Source organism: Parambassis ranga, chromosome 8, assembly GCF_900634625.1.
Source record: "Parambassis ranga chromosome 8, fParRan2.1, whole genome shotgun sequence".
NCBI classification, from domain to species: Eukaryota; Metazoa; Chordata; class Actinopteri; family Ambassidae; genus Parambassis; species Parambassis ranga.
Genome location: NC_041029.1, coordinates 16,086,446 through 16,096,181, shown reverse-complemented (window position 1 = coordinate 16,096,181; position 9,736 = coordinate 16,086,446). Strand labels below are relative to the sequence as shown.

General features: G+C 45.3%; 2 protein-coding genes across 5 annotated transcripts; both read right to left on the bottom strand.

Annotated features, from left to right (window-relative positions):
* Positions 1-1,854: 1,854 nt before the first annotated feature.
* On the bottom strand, positions 1,855-3,702 carry LOC114440369 (GTPase IMAP family member 7). 2 transcript variants are annotated; one of them, XM_028412797.1, is made up of 3 exons: positions 3,577-3,702; positions 3,110-3,237; positions 1,855-2,759 (listed from the first exon to the last, which is right to left on the bottom strand). In XM_028412797.1, the coding sequence occupies exons 1-3, from the start codon at positions 3,599-3,601 to the stop codon at positions 1,878-1,880; spliced, it is 1,035 nt and encodes a 344-aa protein (XP_028268598.1). In that variant the 5' UTR covers positions 3,602-3,702; the 3' UTR covers positions 1,855-1,877. The 2 variants fall into 2 exon arrangements, with proteins under 2 accessions (XP_028268598.1, XP_028268596.1); XM_028412795.1 differs by having other exon boundaries at positions 3,110-3,240; positions 3,577-3,687.
* A 997-nt stretch (positions 3,703-4,699) lies between these two features.
* hmgxb4a (HMG box domain containing 4a) lies at positions 4,700-9,609 on the bottom strand. 3 transcript variants are annotated; one of them, XM_028412778.1, is made up of 15 exons: positions 9,542-9,570; positions 9,285-9,402; positions 9,015-9,142; positions 8,828-8,921; positions 8,443-8,579; positions 8,280-8,355; positions 7,596-8,189; positions 7,315-7,518; positions 6,779-6,957; positions 6,610-6,691; positions 6,451-6,515; positions 6,266-6,362; positions 6,019-6,182; positions 5,170-5,292; positions 5,045-5,089 (listed from the first exon to the last, which is right to left on the bottom strand). In XM_028412778.1, exons 4-15 carry the CDS (start codon positions 8,883-8,885, stop codon positions 5,045-5,047), a joined length of 1,824 nt encoding a protein of 607 aa, XP_028268579.1. In that variant the 5' UTR covers positions 8,886-8,921; positions 9,015-9,142; positions 9,285-9,402; positions 9,542-9,570. The 3 variants fall into 3 exon arrangements, with proteins under 3 accessions (XP_028268577.1, XP_028268579.1, XP_028268578.1); XM_028412777.1 differs by lacking the exon at positions 9,285-9,402 and having other exon boundaries at positions 9,015-9,139; positions 9,542-9,590; XM_028412776.1 differs by lacking the exons at positions 9,015-9,142; positions 9,285-9,402 and having other exon boundaries at positions 4,700-5,089; positions 9,542-9,609.
* Positions 9,610-9,736: the final 127 nt, after the last annotated feature.

Genomic DNA, 9,736 nt, shown 5'->3' with positions numbered 1-9,736 from the left:
AGCGAGCCGCCTCCCCCCTTCACCCCACCCTCACCCTCCCTCACCCTCCCTGGTCCTGACGGGCTGGACCACACGGCCCTTGGAGCCACAGGCCGGCAGTGCGCAGCAGCCTCAGCCTGCGCGTTAATCACGGCTTTTACTCAGATTGTAGAAATCAATCAGACCTGGAGAGTCTCACCTACCCGGCTCTGGGACTGACCCTCTTCTTTACACTTTCTCAGTTTTATATAAATAATAAATCCTCTGAAAACTTCTCATTAATTCGCTGTATCAGTGCGCGCTCTGTCAGTGCGCATAATATTTGGACAGGTGTTCCTTCACATATACATTCACTTCAAGGGGTCCAGTGTGCAGTTTCATAGCAGCTTCATGAGGAAAGGGGGGGGGGGCAGCAGCGTGGATCCTGGCGGGCTGGGTCTGTGTACTCGGGTCTGTACTGTATGTGTAATCCCTGACAATAAAAAACTGTTTAGCACCAATTTTCCTTTACTTTTAAACCCGGCTTTTTTCCTGTTTCAGACAAGAGGAGGCCACATCTGGAGGACAGATGTAGTCCCGCAGCTTTGACTCTCTCTCTCTCTCAGTGCTTCTCACTCACTCTCTCTTTCTGCTGTCCTTCCCTCCTCTCTCTCTTTTTGGGAAACATGAGAGTCGGCTTAATTCTCCCTCTCTCTCTCTCTCTCTCTCTCCCTCTCCCACCCTGGCCGGACCACCCACATTCGGAAACGCCTAGCAGAGCTGCCGGCAGCTTAAAGAGAGGGAGAGAGAGAGAGAGAGAGAGAGAGAGGATGGGTTATGATGGACGGTTTTAGCAGAGTAACAATTACATCAACGTCAGCTCCACAAGCAGCCATTGTGAGAGGGCAGCGTGAATCCTGCGCTTTATAGCTCATAATTAATGTTATTTACAAACTTTGACCTGAATGAAGAGCAGAAAAAAATGTGTTTGAGAAGCTTTTATTTGCTTGGTGAGCAGTAAATAATGATCTCTCAAAGCTTTAGAACTGATCGTGTTTCATGGTCAATGTCGCCATCTGGTGGTCTTGTTGTGGTATTGCACCTCAAAGTGTTGTCATTAAAGCAGCTAGAATCAATATTCTTATAAAAAAAATGTAACGTACTCCACTACAGACTGTTTCTGATGTCTTTTTTTCAGATTGATCTATAGTTTTTTTTGTCACTCTGCCTACATCACATGCTTTGTGCGTCTATTTGGTTGCCTGGATACAAAGGCTAGAGTTAAGAGTAGAAGTATTTTATTTTGAAAGTTCTGTCCTGTCCTGCTGTTGCTGTTCATGTCATTCAGTTGCCTCTCCAGTGAGATTCTTGTCTTGTGGGTCGGACTGCACCTTCACCTCCACCATATTGGCTGCTCCAACCAGAGCCTGCAGCAGGTGGAGAACTGGCTGGTACCACAACCAGTCACAGGCAATGTTAAAACATCCAGAACTAAAACCGCAGTGCAGACAGGCTGAGCCTAGAGCTAGTCAGTAGTGACTGACCTTTCAAAATAAAATACTTGCATGACTTTGACATTTGACATTGACGAGTTAAATTCTTTGGAGTTTTACAGTCTGTCCAGCATGTAAACAACCTGCTGCTTGCTACATGTTAGCCATGCTAACTAATGAACATTGTTGCTGTTTCTGCTGCTGCCCCCAAGTGGCAGATCATGGTAGTTGCAGACAGACAGACACAATGGAGTCAGAATCAGATAAAAACAGATAAAATGGCTTCTCAGATGTGGCAGACCCAAAGCCAGAGAAAGGTGGACAGCAGTGCCGCTCAGTGATGGGACCTGAATATGATGTCAGCTCAATAACACAGTGTTTTTAAAGGACTTCAAAGGTAAACTTTCTGTGTAACAGTTTAATCTCTCATTTGGTTTTTTGTGTTTTTCTTCTCCCCACTTCAGTAGCCACAGACCCTACCGTGGCCCCGACCATACCTCCGGCCTGCCCTCCCACAAACAGGCCGACCAAGGCCCCCAGCAGGGCCTCTCTTCTCACCAGAGAGGGCAGCCTCCAGATCCAGCCGGTCAGCTGCACCCACAGCCGCCGAAGAAAAGACAGCGGAGCGGGGGAGGAAGAGGAGGAGGAGGAGGAGACGCTGGTCGAAGGGAAAATATCCTCTACACTCACATCCACATCGGCCCCGCTCCTCTCCGCCTCCGCCCGCACCGCCTCCATTTCCTCCTCTGTGACGTCTTCCTCTGAGTTTGTGGGCGACCCCTGCTCACCGACCTCCTCTTCTCTCCTCTTCTTCCTCACTATCTCCACCTGCTTCTCCCTCAGCTTCTCCTCCGCCTGCAGATACAGCGGGCAGCTAACGTGCTGAGTCCCGCTCTCCTCCACCACCTGCTCCACCTTCTCCAGCAGCTCCTCCACAGGAGCTTTCCGCTCCTCGGAGTCTCCTTGTCTGGTTTCCAGGGTGTGGTAGCGGCCCCCGCATTGCTCCACCAGCTTCAGGAGGTCCTTGCGCCAGGTGCGGAGGAACTGCTCCAGCTGCTCATCCTCCTCCAGCTCCTCTGTGTGGGTGAAGAGGATGATGGTGTTGGCGCTGACGGCAGAGGAGCCGAAGAGCTTCTCCAGGACATCCAGCGCTTTAGCCTCTCCATCAGCTGGCTGGTTTAAAGGGATGCACAGCAGGAAGGCATGAGGTCCAGGGCTGGAGGAGGCGATCAGGGAGGAAATGTGTTTCCTTCTGTCCTCTGGGGTGCAGCTGGAGCTGAACCAGGCTGGACTGGAGACTATCACCACCTTCAGAGAGGAGACGGAAGGAGTTTTATTATCCTGTTGAAAACCATCAGCTAGACAGCACTGGTAGTGCCAAGAGTTCTCCCACAGGGGGCAGAATTTTACCTTCAAGCCCAGAGGCCTCACTCTTCTGGACAGAGATCTTGGATTTAAGCCCCTAAGAACCCTCAAAAGCTCCCAGGCCTCTGGTGAGGGTCTTTATAAACAAATCTAACTTTGTATTGGCTTGTTTTTTAATCAATAAGGTGTTACATGAAGACGTTGTTGCTTAGCAACATGTATATTATCATCAGGAAAGCCGTCATGGCCCCTAAAAGGTCATGAATCCATATTTAAAGTGCTTGGGCTCCTACCTTCCTGCCGGCGGCCTCTCCTCTGTATTTGCTGCACTGCTGATCCCCGTCTTCGCCCTGCTCGTGGTCTTGCAGGCCGAGGATGGTGCAGACAGCTGGTCTGTTTCCAAGAACCACGAGCCTCAGCCCTGCTTAGAGAACGCAAAGCAGGTTTAACACGTTGTGCAGCACAGAGCTGACACTAGAAAACTTTTTTCGACACACTTCCTGGTGGCGTTATAAAGTCTGTTTGCCCCTTACACCACCCGCCGCACTGTTCATCTACGACCTGTTTACTCTCATCACAACATCCCCTCATGGTGTGTTTGTGTTTGTGGCAGCGCCCTCAGCAGCTCCCACACACAGATACACAGGGAGAGAGAGGCCGCGCCTCAGGGAGCCGCGCCTCTCTCTCTGACTTCTCTGACTTTCTCCTGTTTTATCTTTTCTGCAGGATCCAGATCTTTAAAAACCAGTATCCGGCCTACCTGACTGTGAAGCAGCCGCTGACATCTCTGCGCCGTGTTCAGTGTTGAATCGCCCGAACAGACTTCCTTAATTCCTGCAGGCTGAGTCACTGAAGTCAGCTGTCACAGGTGAACACAGCGCCGCCTGCTGGGTGGGTGCGAGCACGACACCGGTTTATTCAGAAAGTTCAATTCAATTCAAATTCAATTGCTTCCAGGTCATGTGACTCCAACCCTGAACTGGAACAATAAGACACACCTGTTTAAACAGAATTTGAGGCTCATGTATTTATGTTGATGATTTTATCATTTGTATTTCCAATAATTTATTGGAAGGATTCCTTCATGTCATGTGACTACAAACACTCCAAAAGACCAGATTTGATTAGTTTTATTGCTTCAGCTGCAGCAGTCACACTTGCATTTTCTTCAGGAAATGCTTTTTCTATCTTCTAATTCTCTAACTTTTTAATGGTAAATTGCAATTTTGTATTTTATATTTTTAAAAGAAAAATATCTATATTTTTAAATGTGTTCAATGTCATATGACTACATGAATCTAAACATAAATTAAACTGTTTAACCACCACTGACAAATACAATCAACCTTTTTAAATCGGATATCAGGCGGCTCTTCTATTAATATTTTTATAGCCTAGTAAATGGCGATTTTTTTTGTTCATTTTAAATAATTAAATGAGTGTAAATAGCTTCATTGCCCTGACTCCAAAACTAATATTAAATAAAATGACTACAGCAGACTAAAATTTAAAATCTAAAATTTAAATTATTTAATTAATTATAAAATATATATATATATTTATATTTATATTTTATTTTATTTCCCGTATATATATATATATAATAAATGTTTCTATAAATTGAAACTCTAAACTGCAATACAAACAGATTTTTCTTCTTTCAGTCTTTTTTAAATAATACTTTAAATAATACAAATATTTGGAGTCACTTTGAAGCTGCGGGACAAACTACTGAGTTTTCCATTAAAACTATTTCTAGTGAAAAAAAGTTCTGAAGGGCTTCTTCAGTTGTGTAAAAACAAACAAACAACAGCTTTGTGTACATTTTCTTTAAAAATATGCAGACATGTAGAGAAAAGTCGTACACGTATTACAATCCCCATTAAAGGACCAGTGTGCAGCATTAAGGAAGAACGAGTAACAGAAATGGACACTAGCAACCTCACCACTAGAGGTCAGTGTATCCTGCATGCTGGCCCTTTAACAGCTAAACAAATGCACACACACATGTACATGTATTCATAAAACAACGCTGCTGTACAGTAAAACTAGGCAAAGGGATTAACCTGTTCAGTAAAATGTATCATTTAGAAATACAGCAATTAGAAAATTAAGAGGACAAATCTTTAAAAAAATACACTTTAAAAAACATGTTGACACACAACATCCAGGTTTTTAAATTAAAGTCCAAAGACATCTATGCGGTACCCCGTCACATCTGCAGACCCTCACAGTCCAGGCATGATGTAGGCGATGTTGTCCAGCGTGTTCGACTGACAGGGAGACAGAAAAACGTTATGAAGCTGATAAAATGACTATAATAAAAAAAATAATATGAATGTTGATATCATACCAGGACGTTTCGAGGACATCCGTTTAACTGCGGTATCTGAGCTGTGAGGCAGGTCAGTGGGCCCAGAGCACACAGGATGGAATCCAGCAGCACAGACAGACTGCCGGACACCGCCACCATCCCCTGAAACAACACACACAAAACACATCATTAAATAAGACCCCGTTCACACTGGGGAAATCAATCCTGCTCTAGCTGGATTCGGGCCGTATCTGGATATATCCGGATAGTTTTTTTTCTGAGCCTGAACAACGTGAATCTGGATATATCCAGATTGATTTCAATCCACCCCGCAGAGGTGGATCTAGCTGGATCGCCTCAAATGTGGCTCAGGTCTGAACGCAAATGCAGCTAGTGAATCCTGCTAGCGCTGTGATACTTCTGGTTCACGGGGACAGTGTCCGGGTTGCGTTCAAAAGCCGTATGTAAACAACCGTCGAACTACGACAGCTTTGCCCCGAGTTCATTTTCCACAGGGCTACAAAGGAATAAACTGCTTTTTGAACCGAAAAACGAAAGAACGAGCGACACAGGACAAAAAAACGTACAACGCATGCACACACACGGTCCTACCGCGCCATGAACGGACTCTGTATATTACGAGGCGCCACCTAGCGGTTTGGAGGACAACAAACAAGCCGGGTTAAACCGGATTGAGCGTGGACACGAGTGTGTGATAGCCAGATTTGAAAATAGGTCTGAACATATCCAGCATTAAGGCTATCCGGATTCAATCCTACTCCAGCCGGATTGACCTAAATGTTTATATTTTTAAGGTTTTATGTTATATTAAGCAAAGCAATAAGACCTCCAGTTTTACATGGTGAGAACACACACGTGGAGACTCACCTCTGTTTCCTGTAGTCGATGGCCAATCAGAGACAGGGACTCTCCGAGCAGCTGCAGGTGAGCAGCTGCGTCGATGGGGTCGACATCTGGGATACGAGCTGGAGACAGAGACATTGTTCCAGGAGCTCTGTTGGGCGACACCATCCCCGTCCCTGTTCCTACAACTTCAATAACACAGTTCAGAGATCATGAGATGCAGCAGTAGTGAGACACAAAACTGAGAAGTAACAACTTTTTTCTCACTGACCTTTGCTTTTGGTCTCGCTGGAGGTTTTGTGTTTGACTGTGGTGGCCTCAGCTTTGTTCTGTTTGTGCTGCAGATATTGAGCCTTTTGTCTCCAAACCTGCAGAGCAGAAAACATCATGCAGTTCAAGGCCACCACTAACGACCACACATATGTCTTTATATTTATTAAGGAAAGAAAAACATACAAGTTTGTCTTTCTCGGGCATCGCCTTCCACACCTCTGCCAGCTTTTTGCTGAGCTCACCAAACACTGCGGAGAAGACACACAAACATATTGTTTAATGTCTTTAGTCTCTACGTTTGTATTATTTATAAGTTACACTGTAAATCAAAGTGTGACCCACCAAGTCCGGGCTGTTCTGCGTTTATGTTGACCCTGTACTCCTTACAAAACACCTGATATGCTGTGGTGTTCTTCTTCTTGGGCTAAAATTGAAAGAAAAGTAAGATTCTGTTGTTCAAAACGTCACAGTTTATAAACTTAATATAAAACACAACTGACTAGCTGTTTACCTTGTCCTTATCCTTCTCGTGCTTTTCTTTGTCCTTTTCCTCTTTTTTCTTCTTCTTCTCCGTCACACCATCACTGCCTTGATGGTGGTGCGGAGGGATTGGCGTGCCCATGGCGTACATTGGACCAACAGCGCTGTGGGTGACCGTGGGGTGGGAATGACTGTGGCCCCTTGAAGAGTCTGATCAAAGTCAAAAACGCAAAGGGAACAAGTGTAAGGGTCAAAGGAAAGTTTTGCCAATTTCCTTTGGATGGTAAACATTTATAACATCCAAGTAAGGACTTTTAGGGCTTTTATGCCACATACGTACCTCAGTCTACTGCCTCTGATGTAACAACCCAAGTAGGCAACCAGCCCATATTAAAATAAACCAACTGTTAAATATTTGCATAGCAAAGCATGACCTCCATGAGCAGAGATTAAGAGTCTGGTTTGTTGGCCTAGCTGTATTTGAATAAAAAGGTGATCCATCAACAACCTCCATAATAATAACCACATACTCAAGTGGCTTTGCTGAACACTGAGCCTAAAACCCACCTCCAAATCCTTTGCTGTGCTTCTTCTCCTTCCCACTTTTGTCCTTGTCCCTGTCCTTTTCTTTGTCCTTTTTCTTCTTGCTTTTCTTGCTCTTCTTTTTCTTCTTCGACATGTGTGTATATGAATCATCTATGACCAGTTCCCCTGCCTCCAGTTCTCCACCTGATGAGGAGCTCTCATCTCCCATCCCACCTCCATAATGACCTGTATAACACAGATGTTAATCAGTCACTGTGGCTCAATTTCAGAACAAGAATACTGTTACTTGTGTCTCTTCTCACCTTCTACCTCCACCTCTTTCCCCACCACAGGAAGTGGATCTCTGCTTTGCTGCATCTTCTTCTTTGGCAACTTGGAGATCTGCGTCCGCTCTCTGTCCTTCTCTTTCTTGACGCCTCCTTTGGAAGAGGAGAGCGGCGTGAAGGGGAAGCTGTCTGGTTCCTCTTTCTCTGGTGACATGATGAGCTTCATCTTCAGCCCATCTGCCTCCCGTAATGTCAGCGGCTCCTCTTTGGGAGCTCCGCCGTGGAACAGAGACGACTTTGAGGAAGAGGAGGAGTGCTTCTTGGAGGAAGACGACGATGAAGATGAAGTTAGGGAGCGAGAATGAGCGAAGGAGTGGCTTCCTTTGTTCCCGCCACTGCCGCTGCTGCTCTCACGTTTGCGGTCCTTGGAGGAGTGTGAGGAGAAGGAGGGGTAGGAGGGCTTCTTGTGTAAGTGAGGGCTGGGGTCTGAACCTGTGGCAAGGGGCGATGTGATGGCCTGTAGGAGGCCCATCGCTGTGTCTGTCGGGTGGGACGACGAGGGGGAGGAAAGCGTTGGGGAGCGGTCTGCGGATTTGTGCTTCTTCTTGTGGGGAGGTGGGCCATCGTTATCTGATTAGAGAAAGCGAAACAAAATTTTCGCTTTGTATAGGAACTATATTATATTATATTCTACTAATGTATTATTACATAATGTCTCACCTCTGTAATAGTAGTCATCACTGTGCTTCTTCTTCTTTTTGTGTGAGTCGCCTCCCAGCATAAAAAGCTCCGAATCCTGATTCAGACAAAAGGATTTTAGTCAGAATATTTATATGAGCATCAATACATTATCGTAAAAGGCCACAGGACACTGCTGACGTACCTTTGGCCGTTTCTTGGAAGACTTTCGCACTTGGGCAGCAATCTCCTCCTCTTCCCTCAAAAGATCTTTGTACGACCGTCGTTTCTCCCTCTGGCTACGGCCAGCCACGAGGCCCCTTTCTCCCTCACTCCCCACATCTGAAATCCAATAAGTACAGTATAATCTCACTGTGGTTTACTTAACATTTATTATAAACATTTGCTGGTGACTTTGCTCAGTTTTATGATGAAATGCATTATGGAGGTAGAAGACTCTTTCAGATTGTCCACAGCTTTGAATGTGTGCCTCTGCAAGCAGCATGCTCCCAGCATAAGAGATAAACAAACTAGAAAAGGGAAGATGCATGACATTCAGACGGTTTATATAATAGAACCACAGTCATTACCAATTCCTCCCTTGATCTCCTCAAAAGCCATGGTGTCGTCTTCGTCAATACTTGTCATGGGAAGCCGTGGACAACATTACAACCCGATACCAACCTGTGAGTTAAAACAAATGCAAGTCAAGCTATATAAATAATACCAAACAGGCAGTTTTAACAATATAGTGCAAGCTACAAGTACAACACTTACTCATTTCTTTCATTTATTCATTTAAACAGATGATGCTTGCTTTAAAGATCCCTGGTTAGTCCTACACTCACCCGCAGGTAACCAGGACTTACTCCAAAACGGGAGAAGTGCTCCATAGTTAGCCGCTACTTCCGAGAAAAAATACAATTTACGGTATAAAGCTGTACTGGTGTGTGTCTGCCGCACACAAAATAGTACAAATATACAACAGCTAAACAAATTCCCGCCTACTTTCGTAAAGATACACAAACACACCCCCTCTATATTCACTTTGACGCCCTGGAGTCCCAGTACTTCCATGGCTAGAATCCACTCCGCCGTGTGAGCCCGCAGCCGGCCGGTAAGAGCAGCTGAGGAAAGCCCGAGGCTTACCGGAACGGCTAGGCCGCTGCCGCATCAATTGCACGAAACACAGCGAAGTACAAGCATTAAACCCTGCTAATGTCTTCAACTCATCTACAGTGCAGGCATGTGTAGTTTACAAACACATAGAGGTGAGGAAAAATGTGATTATTAAATTTTACTACCTCTATGGGCTCCCCAATTTACGCGGGTCCGGCCGCCATCTTTGTTTTAGACGAGACAACAATACGTGTCGGACAAGGGGAGGGGCTTCTGCGGCTCAGCCAATCGGCGTGCAAAACAAGAAGCCATGTTAGCAGTGCATTTACTATCAATATATATATATATATATATTTATTTATTTATATATATATATATAT

Coding starts and splice junctions, on each gene's coding strand:
- LOC114440369 (XM_028412795.1), bottom strand. CDS start 3,601: ATGTCAGCGGCTGCTTCACAGTCAG. Junction 3,241..3,576: donor AGCGGCTGCTTCACAGTCAG/GTAGGCCGGATA, acceptor GCGTTCTCTAAG/CAGGGCTGAGGCTCGTGGTT. Junction 2,760..3,109: donor GAGAGGCCGCCGGCAGGAAG/GTAGGAGCCCAA, acceptor TCCTCTCTGAAG/GTGGTGATAGTCTCCAGTCC.
- hmgxb4a (XM_028412776.1), bottom strand. CDS start 8,885: ATGACAAGTATTGACGAAGACGACACCATGGCTTTTGAGGAGATCAAG. Junction 6,516..6,609: donor CGCAGAACAGCCCGGACTTG/GTGGGTCACACT, acceptor TCTTCTCCGCAG/TGTTTGGTGAGCTCAGCAAA. Junction 5,090..5,169: donor GATGTCCTCGAAACGTCCTG/GTATGATATCAA, acceptor TCTCCCTGTCAG/TCGAACACGCTGGACAACAT.